At 40.6% G+C, this 20,451-nt stretch overlaps 1 protein-coding gene across 2 annotated transcripts in view; it reads left to right on the forward strand.

Annotated features, from left to right (window-relative positions):
• Positions 1-20,451, forward strand: part of LOC126483789 (E3 ubiquitin-protein ligase AMFR-like) — a 335,711-nt gene that overhangs the window by 302,173 nt on the left and 13,087 nt on the right. For both annotated transcript variants that reach the window (XM_050106949.1, XM_050106950.1), the window contains exon 6: positions 16,632-16,804. In XM_050106949.1, coding sequence (XP_049962906.1) covers positions 16,632-16,804 — 173 coding nt within the window. The remainder of the gene's footprint in view (positions 1-16,631; positions 16,805-20,451) is intronic.

Consider the following 20,451-nt stretch of genomic DNA (forward strand, 5'->3'; position numbering starts at 1 on the left):
TTCCTTCCATCTTTTCCTTTATGTCGTTCTATGATGCTTGGATCCATAGCCAGCATGGTAGCCAGCCCATGTGGTGGGGTCGCTATATACCCTTTTGGTTGAGCCCCCTGAACACACAGGGATCATACTTCTGATGCCTGAGCTGTGACCTCCTCATCTAAGCCTAGGAATGGTTGCTTGTCATCTTGGAGTATCAGAACTCCCGCCACTGGCCACTGTGCAAGATGACCCTTGCTGTGGCTGGGTGGCACCCGTGGGGAGAGTCACTGATCATAGTGGGTGGTATCAGGATAGCCGCTATGCAGATGATAAACGCATACGAATCCAGAACTCCAGCTGTTCTTCTACGGCCGTCTCTTTGAACGACAAGGATTCTTTTTGTGATGCTTCTTCTGCCCCTTCGGCCTTCCCTTCTGTGGCTACCCCTGGGAGGAGGGTCAGGCTCGTTGGCTAGGGGTGAAACCTTTCCCCCGCTATCTGGTTTGCACCAGGACTGATGGGATCCTTTCACCAATACTAAACGTTTATTTCTTGTGGAACACGTTGAGGACAAGTTTGGTGAAGTGGACTCTCTGAGCAAGATGCGGTCGGGTTCGTTGTTGGTCAAAATTGTTTCAGCTGCCCAGTCTGCGGCCCTTCATGCCTGTAACCATCTTGGCACAATTTCTGTGTCCATTACCCCCTACCCATCTTTGAACATGGTTCAAGGTGTGATTTTTCACAGGGATCTCATCCTTCAAATTGAAGAGGATCTGAGGGACAATGTAGGACGGCGGGGTGATCACTTGTTCGGCGTGTTCAGAAGGGCCTGAAGGACAATCACGTTGATACTGGTGACTTTATCCTGGTCTTTGAAGGGTATACCCTCCCTGTGACGTGAAACCATACATCCCACCACCTGTGAGATGTTTTCAGTGCTTGCGTTTTGGACACATTTTCCAGTTGTTTGCAAACCCTTCTCCGTGGAGACTGTGGATGTCGTCTCCATTTGAGGAGTTCCTGTGTGTTCCCCCTCCTGTGTGTGTTAATTGTCGACATTTCTCGATATTCACCAGATTGCCCGGTTCATAAGAACGAAAAGAAGATACAGGAGTATAAGTCCCTTGATCGTCTAACCTAACCTGAGGCTCGTAAGAAGTGCGCACGTCTTCATCCTGTGTCAGTGATGTCAAGCTATGCTTTAGTTACATCTTCACCATTTCCTCCCCCTTCCTTACCCCAGTCCCGCACCCCTCTCCTCCGCCCCTCCCCTGCGGTTCCCATACCCTCCCCTCCGGGTGCCACTCCCGCTCCCCAGCCAGATAAGTTTCCCACTTCTTCGGCATCTGCCGGTCAAGGGTGCCCCACCCGGGACCCCCCTTCCAGGCCAAAGGTCTGCTGCCACACGGCGACCACGAGAACCATGGTCTGTGGGCCTCCAGGTCGCCCCTCTCCTTCTGTTCCAGATCTTGCTGCAGATGGCTCCTTTTTGCAGCACAGCCCTCCTTGATCTCAAACAGAAAGGAAGAAGAAACATAAGTCCCAGGACAAGGAGCCTCTGGTGTCGCCAGCGGTCCCGTTCCCACTTTCGCAACCTGTTCATGGATGTCGCCCCCTCCTTGTCTGTTACAGATGGTGACCCGGCGGCATGACTGGCTTAGCCTGTTCACCCCAAATTTGAATCATCGTTCTGTGGTTACCCAATGGAATTGTAATGGATATTAGCGTCACCTTCAGGAGTTGAAATCCCTTATTTCGTCTTACTCTGCAGCTTGTGTGGTTCTGCAGGAATCTCATTTTACTGATAATCACTCGCCGACCCTCCATGGGTACATCGCTTCCTGCTGGAATCGGGTCGGTCCCCTATGGACCTCTAGTGGAGTTTGTATGTTGGTCTGTACGGACGTTGCTAGCACGTGGATTCCTCTTCAAACTACATTGGAAGTGGTTGTTGTTAGGGTCCACCTGAACTCTGGGGTCACAGTTTGCAATCTTTATCTCCCTTCTGACAGGATTCTTACACCTGCTGCATTAACTGTCCTTCTTCAGTAACTTCCATCTCCCTTCTTACTTCTCAGGGATTTTAATGCTCATCATCCCTTGTGGGGCAGTGCATTTCCACCTAGTCGGGGTCTTCTCATAGACCAGTTTCTTGCAGACCAAGACTTGTGCCTTCTTAATGATGGCTCTCCCACTAATTTCATTGCCTGTCATGGTACCTTTTCTGCCATTGATCATTCTCTTTCTTCTCCCTCCCTCCTTCCCTCCTTCCTTCATTACACTGGTCGCCACGTGACGACCTTTGCAGTAGTGACCACTTCCCATTGATTCTTTCGCTCCCTTCCCACTCCCCGATGGACAGGTTACCTCGATCTGTGATTGCCGTCGAGCTTTGCAGCACCTTAAGAGGCACTCATCCGTTGCCAATCTTATTAACTTTAAACACCTTTGTGCCAAAGACCGTTACTTAATCAAATGGAGCAAACGGATGTGTTGGGAACGCTTTGTTTCTTCCCTCGGTTCTACTGTCCCTATGTCGTGGGTATGGGTTACACTTTGCTCTCTCCGAGGTTGCCATCAGCAGTCTACCTTCCCAGGCCTTCACGTCCCGGATGGCCTTTGCATGGACCCATTGATTCTTGTGGAACATCTTACAACCCATTTTGCAACAGCATCATCGTCAACCTCCTATCTGGCTGCTTTCCTTCACCAGAAACATCGAGCCGAAGCTTCTGCATTCTGTTTTATGCCTTGTCAGTCAGAATCTTACAACAAATCTTTTACTGAATGGGAACTTCTTTCCACACTTTCTTCTTCTCATGATACGGCCCCTGGCCCAGACTCGATTCATAACCAGTTGCTTCAACAGCTCAGTGCTCCACAACGGCAACATCTTGTCCAGGTGTTTAATCCTATTTGGCTCCAGGATGACTTCCCTTCTCAATGGAGGGATAGCATCGTGGTTCCTGTCCTTAAGCCTGATAAGAACTCCCTGTTTGTCGAAAGCTATCAGCCAATTAGTCTGACAAACGTTTTTTGCATGTTACTTGAATGGATGGTAGCCCATCGGCTCAATTGAGTCCTCGAGTCTCTGGATCTATTGTACCCTTACCAGTGTGGCTTCCGAGAGGGATGGTCTCCAATCGATCACTTACTTCGCTTGGAATCCGCAGTTCGGCAGGCTTTTTCCCAGTGCTACCATTTGGTTGCAGTATTTTTCGACCTTCATATGCCTATGACATGGCTTGGTGCCATCATATCTTACTTACACTTCAGGAGTGTGGTCTTCGGGGCTCACTCCCGATTTTTATCCACCAGTTCTTGTTTCATCGGTCCTTTGGTCACCCCTGCTCTGTATGTGGATGATTTCTGCGTTTGAGTTACTTCCTCTTAGATTGCCTCCGCAGAGCAGCAGCTAAAGGGTGCTATACGGCATGCCTCTGCATGGACCCTCTCTCACGGATTTCAGTTATCTCCTTTAAAATCGCGGGTGGCCCACTTTTGTAGCCGTACTATGGTCCACCCCAATCCGGAGCTCTATCTCGATGCACAGCGATTACCTGTGGTCCCAGTTTCGTTCCCTTGGTATTCTTTTTGGCAGCAAGCTCACTTGGCTGCCTCATGTCAGACTTCTGAATATAGGATCTTTCCCTAAACTCGGTGTCCTTCGCTTCCTTGCCCACACCTCCTTGCCCACACCTCTTGGGGTGCAGATTGTTCCACTCTTCTCCACCTTTATCAACCTTTAGTGCTGTTTCGCTTGGACTATGGTTGTCAAGATTATGGTTCGCTGCTTCTTCTACACTGCGCCTCCTGGATTCGGTCCACCATCGTGGTATCAGTTTGGCCACTGGTGCCTTCCCTACTAGCCCTGTTGGTAGTCTCCTGGTTGAGTGAGGCTGGGATCCCCCCTTTCTGTTCGGTGGTCCTTGCTTCTTGTTTCTTATGCAATCTCTGTCCATTTCTCTCCCACTCATCCTTCCAATTCTGTCCTGTTCCCAGACCAAGGACGTCGCCCACCTGATTCCCACCCTCGGGCGGGTTTACTGGTCGGGCTCCACCTTGGGTCTCTTCGCTGTGATTTTTAGCTTCCTTCTATGTCCTGTCTCCCACCTTCCCTCCCCAACACCCCTCCTTGGTTAGTTCCTCGACCCCGGGTTGGGATGAATGTCTGCCGAGGTCCAAAAGATTCCATTCCTCGATGGTGTACCATTGTTTTTTCTGCCGCATTTTATGGGAGTTCCGGGATGCTGTAGTTTTTTGCACCGATGGCTCTAAATCTGCTGATCGTGTGGGATATGCCTTCACATCCTTTATTGGCATGGAAAATCATCTCCTGCCAACTGCATGTGGGGTGTTTACTGCTGAATTGATGGCATTTTCCTCGGCCCTTACCTTAATTAAACAGTCCCAACTCAACCGCGTTTTGTTGTGTACGAACTCAATGCATGGCCTTCAGGCTCTTGACTGGTGTTTTCTCCACCGTCCCTTGGTCTCGGCCATCCATGACCATCTCGCTGATCTTCACCATGCTGCTTGTTCTGTTGACTTCCTTTGGGTCTCTGGCCATGTGGGTATCCCAGGTAATGAGCTTGCTGACCGTTTGGCTGAGGGAGCAGTCACTTACACCCCTCCCCTCCCCCCCCCCCCCCCCTTTTCCCTGTATCCCCTCCTGCAGTGGATTTATGGCTTCATATCAAATCCCACTTCGCACAATCATGGGCCAACTCCTGGGAGGCTACATCCCTGTCTAATAAACTTCGTGCGATTAAGATGACACCTGTCCCGTGGCTTTCTTCCTTACGCCTCTCCCGAAAGGACTCGACCACCCTGTGTTGTCTTCGCATCAGCCATACCAGGCTGACCCATGGTTTTCTTTTGTGTAAAGAGCCACCCCCACTTTGTGGTTGTGGAGCCTTCCAGTCAGTAGCCCACGTTTTGGTGGAATGCCCCCTTTTTTTGGCTCTGCGTACTAAGTACAGACTTCCTGCACTTTACCTGTAATGTTGGCGAACGATTTGCGGGTGGTTGAACTGGTTCTCAGTTTCCTCCGTGAAAGTGGTTATTATTTTCAGTTGTAAAGTTTTTAACATCCCTCTGGGGTAGGGACAGGGCGGTGAGGGCTGGGGTGTCTTACACTGTAAGCTGTTTTTGGAGATTCCTGATTCCTCTCCATGGCCAAGATCCTCTTTTTCTCCCTTTTACTCTGTTTTTATTGCTTTTTAGATTTGGTTAGTCTCCTTTTACAATATGCCCTTTTACGCTCTAGCGGTTGAACGCTTTTGAATAGCAGGTGGTCTTGCCTGTACAGCATGAGAGGTGGGATATTTCCTGCCTTGGGTTTGCCTACTTACTGACTTCCCTCCTTTCGTTTTTACCATTGTCAACACAACTGCACTTTTACATTTTATAGCCTTTTTCCTTTTATCGTTAAGACTCTTCTGAATTGTACGTCGGTCCGAATGGACCACCTTTGAAACAAAGGATTGATGACCTTGCTGTTTGGTCCCTTCAACCCCAATCAACCAACCAACCATCCTTGTATGCTGATGACTTTTGCCTCTACTATTGCTCCTCTAATATGGGTATCACTGAACATTGATTACAAGGCATCATACAAAAGGTCCAGGCATGATTTATGGTTTTCAGCCACCAAGACTTATGTCCTGCACTTCCATTGACGTCACACCATCCACCCACAACCAGAGCTTTATCTTGTTGACCAATAACTGAATGTGGTGGAGACTTATCGCTTTTTAGGACTGATCATTGATTCGTGGTTGATGTGAATTCCCCATCTTTGCCAGCTTAAGCGAAAGTGCTGGCTGCATCTTAATAGACTTCGCTGCCTGAGTACCACCAGCAGGGGTGCAGATTGTACGATCTTTCTGCAGCTTTACAAAGCCCTGATACAATCCTGCCTCAGTTATGGGAGTCTGTCATAAACTTCAACATCACCCTCAGCACTGCGGATACTTGATCCGATACACCTCTGCGGGGTTCAACTTGTGACCCAAGCCTTCCTTTAGAACTAGCCCTGTGAAAAATCTTACTCATGGAGGCTTGGGTCCCTGTATTGTGGGTCAGGTGCCAACAACAGCTTGTCACTTATACTACACACGTTGGGTGCATCTCCCATATGCATCCAAACTACTATCTCTTCTTTCTCAACATGGTAACACAATGGCAGCCCAGATCAGGGATTACAATTGCAGTCTTCGGCCAGTCTTTCCTCTCTGAACTTCAGTTGTTTCCTCTTCCACCTCTCCCCTGGAACCACTCGAGTACACCTCCATGGTGCATCCCTCGACCACAGTTTCATCTTGATGTATCACAAGGTCGAAAGACTCAGTATGTTCCAAGGCTCTCCGCCGCAAATTTTTATCCATCCTTGGTGTGTAATGGGATTCAGAAGTAGTCTATGCTGGTGGCTCGATGGTTGCTGGCTATGTAGGTTCTGCTTATACTCACAGGGGACATACTGAACTTCGCTCCTTGCCAGATAGCTGTAGTGTTTCCCTGCAGAGTTAGTAGCTGTCTCTCGTGCTCTTGAGCATACCTGTTCCTACACAGGTGGGGTCCTTTCTTCTCTGCAGTGACTCCTTGAGCAGTTTCCATGCTTTCGACCAATGTTACCCTTGCCACCCCATGGTCATTGCTATTCAGGATTACCTGTATGCCTTTCAACAGTGTGGATGCTTAGTGACCTTTGTAAGGACCCTGGGCCTCATTGGGATCCCAAGGAATGAACTTGTTGATAGCCTGGTCAAACTGACGAACAGTAAAACGATTCTTGAGATCGGTATTCCAGAAACAGACCTCCGACTGGTATTACACTGTTAAGTTTTAGATACCTGGAATATGGAATGGCTCACTCTTGACTCCACCAAACTAACTACGATTGATAAAGGAGACTACAAATCTGTGGAGGTCCTCCATGCAGGCCTCTCACAAGGACTCTCCTGTCCCATGCCGGTTCTGCATCAACCATATTTGGCTGACTTGTGGTCATCTCCTCCATACCGAGGACCCACCCCAGTGTGGTTGAGACTCGCATTTAATGGTGGTTCACATTTTGCTGGAGTGTCCCAACCTGCCCACCCTGCGGTGGACTCTTAATCTCCCTGACTCACTACTCCTGGTATTAGAAGACTTTGCCTCAGTGGATGACTTAGTTTTTCATTTTATTTGTGAATGGGGCTTTTAGAAGTCACTTTAAGGGAGGGTGTAGTCTCCCTCCATCGATCTGTCGTCGACTTATCTGATGTAAGATATTGATGTTGTTCTACTGTATATGCCAGACAACATCTTCACTGTAATGGTGACTAAATTTCGGGCTTTCATAGTAATAATTAATGTTTCTGATTTTGTATTATTGCTATCCGATTGGAAGTCAAATGTTAAATAGCCTTTAAAGTCACAGTTTATGCTTTGTAATATTTCATAATTGAACCACCCGTCATCCAGAGATACAGTTTGCCTATGATTATCGTTGACTAAAATTGTAAACCACACAAGGAACCTCATCTGAATGACCAGAAGACTCTGCTCAAATCCCAGAATAATAATAAGTGGCATTGTGTACAGGAGATCGGTGCGTGACAGCTATGTGCAGAGAATAAATGGCAATAGTAAAGAACAGTGCAATAAACTAGGAGTCATTTTCATTGATCCCAACTAATTTATAAGTGCAAAGTGTCTTGCCAGAGATGGTCTACATCTGAATTAGCTGGGCTCAAAAATATTCTGTAAGATGTTCATAGATACTTGCCAGATCATAAAAAATAAGGGAAACTGATAAGTAATGGTGAAGGTGAAAAAACCTGTGTAGCATTAAGAAAGACAAAACCATACCATTATCTGGCAAGAAATGTGCTAAAGCCCATAACTAATAGTCAAAGTAGATATGTTATCCAATGGAATATAAATGGTTTAAACACTGATGATGTTTCAAACAATAAAAGCTTCAAAGTATATGAATTGGAAATCATTCTGTCAGAATGTGCAAATATTAGATTTGGTTGTTTAAATGAGCACTGGTTTACTGAGGACACAATTAAAATTCTAAACAAAATAGGAAACATCAGATTAGGAAGTAGATTTTGCAGAAGAAACAATTCACATGGAGGCTCATGTATACTTCTACATAGCAATATAAATTATGAGACCAGAAACTGTTTTAATTATTTAAATGAAGAATGTGTGTTTGAGAGCTGTCGTGTAGAAATAGTAGACTCACTATCAAATGTTATAATAATCTCAATATACAGAATTCCCGGGATGTTAACAACAGAACTATTCTTATCTAAGCTTCAAATTATGCTAGAAGACCTTTGTAGGAAAAAAAAAGAAAAAAATTGTAATAGCTGCCGATTTTAATATTGATATCACATGTGATAGTAGTCACGCTTCAAGATTCACCGACCCAGTAAAGAAATATGGTTTCAAACTGAATTTCTTTGAATCTACCAGAGAAAATAGGAATCAGCAACATGTATTGATGATGTTCTAACTAATTATCTACATGAATATGTATATAAATTTTGTCTAGATCTAGGTATTTCAGATCATTGTGCATTGTTCATTAAGCTGCCACAGACAGACAGTAACATTTCACATATGAGATCCCACATGAGCAGGAACTTTAGCAAAGGAAACTTGCTGACATTTTAGTGAGAAGCTAAAAGAGAAAACATGGCCTTTTGATCATTGTAACTCAAGTGATGAAAACTTTGAGATATTCCTAAATAGTTTTCTTGGTGTATTTAATGAAACATTTCCACCTAGACTCTGTAGCAATAAAATAATAAATAAAGTAAAGTGGATTACCCAGGGCACAAAAATTTGCAGTGTAAGGAAAAGGCAACTGCACAGAGATCTAAAATAAGTAAAGATATTGATTTCATTAAATATGTTGCTCCTTAAAACCATATTTAAAAGAGTTGTCAGGGCAGCAAAACAACTGGCAAATAACAGGCTAATTTTAAATCATAAAAATAAGACAAAGGCTGTGTTGTCAGTCATTAAATCTGAGTTAGGTGTTAAAACCTGTAACCAAGAAATTTCAGAAATTGACACTGAAGGAAATACTATTGTAAATCCAACTCAAATACCAGAGTACTTTAATGAATTCTTCATAAATGTAGCAACGTCTGCTGTAGATGTAACAGATTATCACAACAAAGTGAAAACTCTTAAAACCTTACAAAATTCTTAACAGTTTCTGTGGAGGATGAAGAAAATGCTATTCTGACATTGAGTAAAAAAAAAAAAAAATTGCAGGTTTGGATGGAATACCCACCAAAGTTATTAAAGTAGTACACAGTAGAATTGCAAACCCACTAGCTCAAATAATAAATCAATGTTTTGAAGTGCGCTGTTTCCCAGAGGTACTGAAATATGCCGAAGTCAACCACTCTTCAAGAAGGGAACAAGAGAGATTGTGAGGCATTATCGTCCTATCTAGATTCTCCCAGACGTGTCTAAAATATTTGAAAAATTTGCTGTTGTACAAATCCAAAACTTCATTGCAAAATATTCTGTTATTCTAAACAGTCAATTTTGTTTTCAGCAGGGGAAAAATACCATAGATGCAGTAAGTAGTTTCATTGAGAAAATAAGCACATCATTAGATAAGAGAAATAAGGTGGCAGGGATTTTCTGCAACCTCACAAAGGCGTTTGATTCCGTAAACCATGCATTGCTTGTTTACAAACTCGAAAAGTACGGCATTAGTGGCAGTGCCCTACAATGGCTTAAATCCTACTTAGCCAACAGAAAGCAAAGAGTTAGCATCTCTTCAAATGGCACATATTATTTTTCTGATTACTATTATTATTATTATTATTATTTAGTAGTAGTAGTAGTAGTAGTAGTAGTAGGAGCAGCAGCAGCAGCAGCAGCAGCAGCATGTTATTCTGACTTACGGCGGGTCTTGTCGCAGGTTAAGCCTCTTCTACTTTTGTCTGTCCATAACCAGTCTTTTCATTTCTGAATATTTGTCTCCTTTTATATTGTCCAGCATTTGATACCTTCTTTTTCCTGTTCCCCCCCTTTTCCCTCCACCATTCCTTCTATTCCTTCCTTCAATGAACAGTCCCTCCTCAAACAATGTCCAATCCAGTTCAGTTTTCTCTTTCCGATAAGTTTCAGCATGTTTCTTTCTTCTCCAACTCTTATTAATACTTCTTCATTCCTTATTCAGTCTTCCCCTTTCACTTCTTCCATTCTTCTCCATATCCACATCTTGAGTGCCTCCAATCTTCTTTCATCTTCCTTCCTCAATGTCCAGGTCTCCTCACCATACTGTGCAACACTCCAGATGTAACATTTGGCCAGTCTTTTCCTCAGGTCTTTGTTTAGTGGTCCGCAAAGGAATTTCTCTTTCCTCTTGAATCCTTCTTTTGTCATTGCAATTCTTTTCCTTATTTCTGTTGACCAATACATGTCATCCATTATCACACTTCCCAAGTAATTAAAGCTATTCATTTGCTCTATTTCCTCTCCCCCTATTTTCATACGGCATTTTCTCCCCTTTCCTCCAATTACTATACTTCTCATTTTCTTCTTGTTAATCTTCATTCCATATTCTTCTAATTTTGTGTTTAGATCATCTAACATTTATTCCACCTCTCTTGCACACTCTGCCGTCACAACCACATCATCTGCAAATCTTACACACTCCACTCTCTGACCCCATATACAAACTCTTCTCCTTCCATCAAAACTTTCATTAATAATTTACTACAGATAAATATTGAACAGTGTTAGTAATAAACAACCACCTTGTCTTACACCTCTTTCCAGTTCAGTTTCTTCACGCATCACACCTCCTATTCTTACTCTTGCTCCCTGGTTCAAATATAAATTTCTAATTAGCTGTCTATCCCACCAGTCAACTCCATGTTTCCTTAGGATTTCCATCAGTTTGTCCCATCTGACACAGTCAAAAGCCTTCTCAAGATCAACGAACACTCCATGTACCTCTCCCCTATCACTCTCAGTAGCCCAATGGCATCTCTAGTTCCCACTCCTCACCTGAAACCAAATTGTTCATCTCCTATTATGCAATTCAGCTTTCCATATAGCCTTCTGTTGAGTGTCCTCAGCAAGATTTTGACTGCATGCGATATCGGGCTCACTGTTCTAGGTTCCTCACACTTTTTGCTGTTCTCCTGCAAGAGTCTCATTAATTGCCAATGCCTTTCCATGTTTCATCTCCTTCAGTTCCACTACTTAGTATTGCATTTCCTTTATCATGATCTGTAACATTATCTTCTTCTTCTTCTTCTTCTTCTTCTATCCCAAGCTCTTCTTCAGTTGGTCGGCTGTCTGCAGCGTATAGCCATTCTGTATATTCTTCTCATTATTTCTTGGGGTTCACTATCATTTTACTGTCTGCTGCCTCTACTTCCTTTAGTCTGTTGTTGTTTCTCTTTTCCCTGAATGTCAAATCCATTGCTCCATATTAGGCCCTGTCCTATTTCTCTTCCATGTTAATGACTTGCCATTAAATATCAGCTCCCCATCAGTTCTGTTTGCAGGTGATACTTCTGTCTTAGTTGAAGATCAAGATTTGGAAAAAATTCCCAAATTTGTGATCAGTACTCTCAGTACCTTAGAAACTTGGTTCCAGCTAAATGGGTTGAATCTAAACATATCTAAGACTCATGTGATGCAGTTCAAAACCAAACAGTCAAAATGTGAGCAGATTAAGATGATACACAACAACCAAGATATAGAAGAAGTTGACTCAGTCAAATTCTTAGTTTTAAATGTAGATAAAAATTTGAGCTGGCAGGCACACATTGAATACCTGGGAAACGAGCTGAGCAGCTTTGCATTTGCAATGGAAATATTATCAACTGCAACTGACATGGACATATGAAAAGTAGCTTATATAAGCTACTTCAAATCCATTATTAGGTATGGTATTGTTTTTTGGGGTAACTAGATGAACATACTGCAGATACTAAAAATACTGGGAAAAAAAATCGAAATATGTGCACTGCAAATCACAAAGAACTGCGTTGACCATTATTTAGAAAACTTAAAATATTAACTCTGCTATCATTATACATGTAAGAGACTTATATTTTTGTACACCAGACATCAATTATTTGAGGGAAACCATTTTGTCCATTCACATGATACTAGAAACAGGAAATTTTATGCTTCCCACCCACCACATCAGACTATATGCCCAGGGACCTCAATACATGGGAATGAAAATTTGTAATAAATCAAAAGGAACAGGTTGATGCAGATGAATTTAGGTTCACTTAAAAGAAAGCTATATAAAGTGTTATTACTCAGTGGATGAATTCATGCTGGACAAATTGGAAATTTGAGCTGAACACAATGTGTTACACATTACAAGAAATATTCTTATAGTGTTATTATTTATGGTAGTGCTATTATTTATTAATGTAAAAATCATTGTAACTGTGTTATAAATTTTTGACATGTTCCTGTATGCAAACCAAATGGATTGCAAATGTACATCATAAGATGAATAAAACACAATTCACAATAATACACATGCTATTGTGGAAATCACTTCAGTCTTTAACAACATTTAATAACAATTAAATGATCGTGAATGATTGTGTTTTGTATATAGAGAGGAGGAGGGTTGATCTTAGAATTACTTTCAGCAATTGTGGCAACTAAAATGTCTGTGATTTTTATAGTTTGTCACTCAGATATTATAGCAAGGACTATGGTCCATCACATACGTTAGTCTTTTTTTCTATCTGTGCTTCTCTTGCGCTGTCCATGTTGCTAGTCACATCAATCTTTGTAAACACAGGCAATTTTCTACAACTTTTGTCTGTTGTCTCTTCCTCTGTTTCCTCACCAATTGCCAAATTTAATTATTAAGCCACAAACCACAGTAGATCTTCTCTGTCCCTAATCCACTTACTCGACAATACTTTTGTAGAGCATCATTTATAGTAAGTTTAAACATTGCCTGTTACAGCCATCATAATTGAATGAAATGATGTACATCAATGTCTAAGAAGGATGTTCATAACTGTTTATCCGCCAAGCATAAGAAGTCTCGTCATCTTCTAATGTCAGTAATTCATTTTTGTATTGGTTCATTATTGCTGTAGGATCAAAATGGTTACTGTTCCTTCAGACATGACCAACGGTACAACATATCATACTAGTCTCACATATGAATAGCTTTAAAATTGGATGGCATGCAAGGGTGCAACAGTTTTCAGCAAGAAAAAATGAGCTGTGAAACTCATTAACACATGTATGAAAAAATAATATAAAAATTATGTAACAGTTATAACTAGAGGCAGGATTATATGCATTTGCATGTTGCATATACAGTTACATACTTGGCTCCTTTTCACCTGTTTTTGCATATTTTAACTAAAAACTACTGACGATGCATGTTTTCGCTCTATGTTTACAGTATTTTAAAAATTTAGACAGTCGGTCTCTAGCTCGATGTAGTTTTGATGTCTCACAGATTAACCACAACCTAGATCTGGGTGTAATCGCTAACTGAGAGGCCACTGCCTAGCGAAACCATTACAGAAGAAGAACGGGAATAGGCAGACAGAGTGAATGCTCCTGCACACGCACCCCTGGTTGATCCCCTCTGCTGAAGTACTGTATGCAATGGCAACAGTTAAACTATGCAAGCTTTTAGTTACGTTGTTCAGTTTAGCTTTCCATTCACTTGTACACGGTTGAACGTGTTTATGACTTGTAATGTGTAACTTGTTGTGCGCCATGCCGCCCGAAAAAAAAGCAGCATTGTTTCGTGTGTAGCTGACCATCCCATAACATTTACATATGACAGAATTGTTTTATATTGTCGATCTCGTGAGAAAAACGTTTCGTGCGCGTGCGAGTGGGGGGGTGGGGTGGGGTGGGTGGGGGGGGGGGGATGGGGATAAACTAGACCAGCATGACGAGACAAGTCTTCATATCGCAGGAATGCAGAGACAAAGGACCATGACAATAACTTCTGACAGCAGCATGTTGCAGTAGCAGAGATTTGTCCAAAGGTAACCAAACCAGTCAGTTTAACATGGATCTATGTGAAGCATTCATTGCAAGCAATATTACTCTGAAACTTACAAACCCTATCCTCAAACGCTTCCTGTGCAGATATTGCTTCAGTCAAAATATATCAGATGAATCCACATTGCGTAAAAATTATTTACTGACAATTTACGTGAATGTTCTGGAATAAATACACAATGAACTCGAGGACAGCCTTATCTGGATTTCAGTTGACAAAACTTCAGACACTTCTGGTGTTAAATTGCAAATTTAATTGTTGGTGCTTTAAAAGAAGAGCCTTATTCTTCCTATTTAATGACCTGCAAAGAACTTGAAAAAGTAAATCGTTCTACGATCGCCAGATTTGTGAATGAGGGTATTAGAAAAATATTTCCAGAATCTTATGCAGATAAAGGGTGTTTGTGTTTATTTCAGATGCTGTTCCCTATATGATCAAAGAAGGAAAAGCCCTGAGAGTATTTTATCCCAATTTGATTCATGTGGCATGTTATGCTCATGGAGTACATCACCTTGCTGAAGTACTTTCCATATTTGTGAATGTAAATAAGCTTATTTCGTCCACGAAGCAAGTGTTTCTAAAGGCTTCTGCTCGCATCATTACCTACAAAGAAAAACTACCAAATATGCCTATACCTCCTGAACCAGCGGTAACTCATTGAGATATGTGGGTCGAAGCTGTGTTGTTTTACATTGAACATTTCGAGGCCATTAGAGGAGTAGTAAATGACTTTGATAGTGCAGAGGCTTGCAGTTCGCCAGTGCGAGGAAGCTTTTAGTGATTCCGGTATTAAAAAAGACATTGCTGTGATTAGCACTCATTTTCCCGATATATCTGCAAGTATTAAAAAGCTTGAAGCTCAAGGTTTGGTCTGAATGAATCTATTCAGTTAATGAATAAAATTATTCTAGTGAACTCCTCATTGCTGGAGGTATTCCCAAGAAAACTTAAAGAAAAGTTTGAAAACATTTTAAACAATAACGCAGGCTTTGAACCCATGTGCCAAATTGATAGTTTTATTAATGGGATGGGTGAACTTTTACCAGAAAAAATAAGTTCCGCCAACATAGCACACCAGTTCGAATACTGCCCAATTACCTCAGTTGATGTAGAACAGCCCTTTTCCACTTATAAAAATGTTTTGAGTGATCAAAGACACATTCTTACTACCAAAAATTTTAACAGTTCTAGGTCGTTTATGTTTACAGTTGTAGAAAAATGTAAAATAAATTGTACATGATGCATTCGTTCAATAGAAACATGGTATGCATCCCAATTTTGCAAATTTTTAGAAGATAATTCCAGAAAGGCCTCCTTCCTAACCTCTACCAGAAAGTATTCAAAAAAGATACCAGTGTTCTAAATGTACAGATTTTTCGTGGCTGTACTGATTTTTTTGTGTGGCCCTTCCTAGTAATTGACATGCACAGGTTTGTCTTTGAGATATAATGCAAGAAGTAACTACCATGTTTTTTATTATTTGATCTCGTATATTTTGACACTTTTCATGCATTTTTAAGCATTTTTCATGTATATTTTAAGGTTTTCATGATGCATATAATCCGGTTTCTTATCATAACATTTCTTTAGTATGGTTATTAGTTTTCTTCAGAACTTTGTCTCTGAATTCTTTCTCTTTTGTCTGTTCACAATGCTTCTCTAAAAACATAGCTGTTGGTGAAAATATATATCTCCCAATTGATTATGAAAACATCCCACATCAACCATTTACATGTATGAGAATAATGTAAGCATTAGAGCACTGTGCGCTAGGTGTTAAGCGAATGAAGTAGAGCAGTTGTGAAGATACTGGTCTCAGATTTGAGAGGTTGAAGATTCATGATCTGCCTAGCCATCCTGGTTTAGAGCTTCCATGGTTTCCCCAAATAATTTTAACCTATAGAGTTATTAGACCATAGGGCTATTGTGGCCATCATGCAGGCGAGGTTTTGTCTTACTCAATTTTTAACTTTTGTGGAGTGAATGATAGACTTTGAGTACATTGCATTGATTCCCAAAAGTAGCTGTCTTTGTTTATGAAAATAAATTGGAATAATGTCCCGGGGAGACACAGCAGGAAACTTTGTTGCTTGCAGTGTGCACAATTTGAGAGGGAATATTTTCAGAATATTGGTTAAGTTTACATAACCTTTTCAAAAACTTCCATATGACTCTCATAAACAAACTTCATTGCAGGCACACACAAAACCTCATTTGTGGACTTCAGTGGGTTTAAATGGGGGTTATGAAGCAAACATTAGTTGTAACATTAGCATTACTGCAAATTGACTAAAAACATTACAAAATATAAACTTACTTGTGTGGACAAATAATACACCAGTTAATGTATTGCATATTAACTTAGTTTACTAAAATAACAAATGACTGAGAAAATGAATATTAAGTATTCACTCCTCTAGAAGATTTGGAGCATCTCTTTGGTATCGGACCTAACTTGTTTTGTGAACTATCTATTTCTTCTGATGTGGTGGTAAGCTGTTTTCTTTATGAAGCAGAATTTTTGATTTAAACAGCATATTCTTTTTCATAAAGAAGAAGAAACCTGGAATGACGTGATTTTAAATGGTGTTCTCTTTTCCAGTTCTTGTTTGCAGTCGTGGCTGGAGCAAGATACTTCATGTCCAACATGCAGACTGGCTTTGAGCATACAGGGTCCATCTGATGGCGGTAGTCGCAACCAGATGGAACTTGTTCCTCCTGATAACACTCCTGCCACAAGGAGACAGCCAAACAACCACTTCTTCCACTTTGATGGTAAGAAAATATAATTTATAATGTATAAGGTTGTTTTGGTATATCTAAATATCATCCAGATAGTGTGCCGATGTCATGTGTAATAAAAGATTTGCTCAGAAAGTAATGTCACCATCCCTGTTCTGACACTCCTGCTAGTCAGAGCATGGTCTGCTCACCTGGGATAGCTTCCCAGTGCGACCATAACCAGTTTCCTGATAGCTCCTGGAGAGTCAAGGCATATCCCTATGTGAACCTCTGTTTGGTGTGGTCTGGTTCCAGTTGTGATGCAGTGTTCACTTGAACAATGGCATACAGTCAAATTCTGTGTGAAACTTGGAAAGTCTGCTGTTGAAATATTTCTCATGATTGAGTAGGAATTTGGGAATGAATGTCTGTAAAGTCAGTTGTTTCAGTGGCACATGGCATTTTTGGAAGGCTAGGGTGGTGATGACAATGAAGTGTGTGGATGCTCTTCAGTGTTGAAAAGTAAAGACGGTGTCACTTATGTGTGTGAACTTTTAATCTCTGACTGTAGAATGAGTGTTCGCCTGCTAGCTCTGACTTTAAAGGATGGTACCTTTTGGACTATTTTGTAATCGGTGATGAGTTATGACATCGTGGAAAGGACAGCTTTTCAAGATGACCAACAACTTGAAAGTTGCTCTTTACATGTGTCCTAATGGATATTCCAATCTAGGCCTTTCAGGATACCTAGAGTGCTTGGAAATCCTGCCAGCAACTGATGTGGAAGGTCCCTATTTTGATGCATTTTACCTTTCTGATCAATAAAATAGTTTTTATGAAATTACATTACTTTTCAGATGAACCTTGCTAATGTGTGATTAATATTCTTATGAATGAAAAGACTCAAATAATAAATACTGTAGATTATTACACTAGTGTCATGTAGGTTTTCATTCATGATGTATAAAATACTCTACGACGAACCAGTGGAACAGTTAGTCAGTGCAATTAATACTCTCTCTCTCTCTCTCTCTCTCTCTCTCTCCCTCGCACACACACAATAAACTTTTCAATGAAAGTGCAATGGACCAGAATCAGAATTCTCTTGCCCCATTGTGTACAAATAAAAATAATTGATTTACACTAAACAAGACTGTATCATAAAATTTTGGTGTATTACATTACCATATAGAAATTCCTGTAAGGACATACAGCATTTTTGCATTTTACATGGCATTGTCTTCTAGTATGTTCTTAATTCTATACAGTGGGTACTTTTTCGCTTTTATTTGTCTTAAATTTTCACATGTATATAATGTACAGTTTCATCATATAACTTCCATATGTGTTAATCCTTGTTGTATGTGGGAAATATTTTCTTATTACTTTCAGTTTTGGATTTTGAACCATAATTCATAATTGTACAGAGGGAGTTTGCTGGTACTTTCTGATTTCTCAGTAATTAATATCAGTTGTCATGATGTTATGCTCTGCACTTTTTTAAATTCATTCTTCCAGATATTACTTGCATCATCTCCCCCCCCCCCCTCACCCTCACCCCTCAGAGATAAAAAAGCAAAGAAAAAAAACCCTCACAGATTATCCAAAATAGGAGCAACCTTCCTTGTGCTCATGTTTATTGAGTTGGATAGTAAACATATTGTGAGCACTGAACTTAAGGTTATTTGCGGAATAATTATTGTGAGGCCCATGATTGGGTTTTGGTCGGGTACGTCCCTAGAAGTTTTGGGAAAAGGGGGGGGGGGGTCTTTAATTTGCTGTTCCTGATTTTCTATTAACAATTTGGAGTTCAGTTGGACTTAATTGTTCTAACATTGAGTGGAATTGGTTCTGTGTTTTTTCTTCCAATTAACACTATGGGATTATCTGTAAATGAAATTGGAGGTGAAATTATATTAACAGGCAAATTGTTTAAGTAAAAGAAAATAATTTGACATTTTCAGGCTCCTTGTGGTATATTTTTATGTACAATGGTTAACCAACAAATTCGTAAATAACAGAGCTGTAAAGACCTGACAGATTAGAGCAATAGATCGGTAAAAGTGAATTGGAGAGAAATGAATGACATGAGGTTAACACAGGTACCGGTTAAAGTGTAGTGGTTATTAAACAATAAGTGGAAGACTAAAGAGTGAAATAACCATTAGGTTTAGGTTTGGCCTAGGTGCTGCCAGCATATTTTCAGATCATGGAATTAATCACAGTAACTTGCCATAGTTTGTTGAGTGAGACTTTGTCATCTTCGGTAGTGAACCGTGCATGAGATGGGATAATAAGCCTCTTGTACATGTGGAAATTTGCTAGTATAAAGCTTCACCCTTCCTTCTTCTCAATTCCCTCATTATCCTCCTCAAGATGCCTATGATGGTGGTGATCTGTATGCCAAACATTTACATTTCATAGAAAAATTCTGTCCCTTAAAAAATTGTTACCAATTTTGTTCTATATGAATGGCCTTCAGCAATCTGCAAGTCCCCAATGGTATTATTCCTGTTTTATAATTTTGACGCAGCAGGTATACATGTCATGTTGACTATTATGCATGGAACTTTTAATCCACTGGAATATTTCAGATTTAATGGAAAGTGTAACTCTAGTGTCACCAAAGCCCTAAATGTAGCGAAGAAAATAAAAATGACAAAGTTTCATGTTGAAATATACACAACCTTAGTGGCTTTTAAATCATATATATGAGCTTGTTCCAATTTTGAGGTGTTTATGATCAGCTCCAGTTGATTCCTGTTGATGCTGTTGACAGATTGGATTTTTAATCATGATATATATAACTCAGCAGGACAGGGAAGGGCATGTTGTCTGGACTGAAATGGAAACTTGTTAGTGATACTGTTGTCACTTGCGTGAAGTCTACACCCTTCTTAGGCCAGACTGCAAGTTCAGACTATCAGTATTAAAAGGAGTTAATAAAAATTAAAGTTTTTAGTCTGGAATTTGGGAGGTAAAGGAGGAGGTTAAACTAAATTTACTGCTCCTATAAGGGGGTAGAAAAAGAAAATTAATTAACTCTGGGGTTGGGTAGATGAAGTGCAATCTTGATTTGTCCATAGCATATTTTAACCACTGTAGTTCGAATGCTGGATGTGGAAGGCTATAGCTCACACTACAATTTTTGTATATCAGATGGAAGATAATGTAGGAAGTACAACTTACATTAGGAAGGAAAAAAAGTATCTAAGGAAATTATATTCATTGATTTTTTGAGTAAGCAGTACTTTGAAGCTTTCTCAACACAAGCAGGTATTCATGGAAAGTTAAGTTACAGTACACAAGGCTATATAGTTTTGAGGTACTTATGAAACATGTTAACACCTTTTATTGAACCTATAAATAGAATGAGGTAATACTAAGCAGAAATTTAAAACAAATTTTTATATGGGAAGCTATCCTAGAGGAACTGTTCTACAACACTCCCTCACCATTTCGTATAGTCAAACCTCCATTTGTGAAATTTACAACCAAGCTTATGGGAGTAGCAGCACTGCTGCTGACAACATTTTTACACATATATTTGTACTTAATGCTTGATAGTTAAAAATTAATATTGTGGTATTTAAACAATGGTAAGTCTAGGATGGAATAACAATAATATTATGAAAGTGTATCCCCCCCTCCTGTCTCTGGCTGGACTGCGGGCTGATGCTGCACGTGATGAGAGAAGCAAT

Source organism: Schistocerca serialis, chromosome 6 (genome assembly GCF_023864345.2).
Source record: "Schistocerca serialis cubense isolate TAMUIC-IGC-003099 chromosome 6, iqSchSeri2.2, whole genome shotgun sequence".
Classification (NCBI taxonomy): Eukaryota; Metazoa; Arthropoda; class Insecta; order Orthoptera; family Acrididae; genus Schistocerca; species Schistocerca serialis.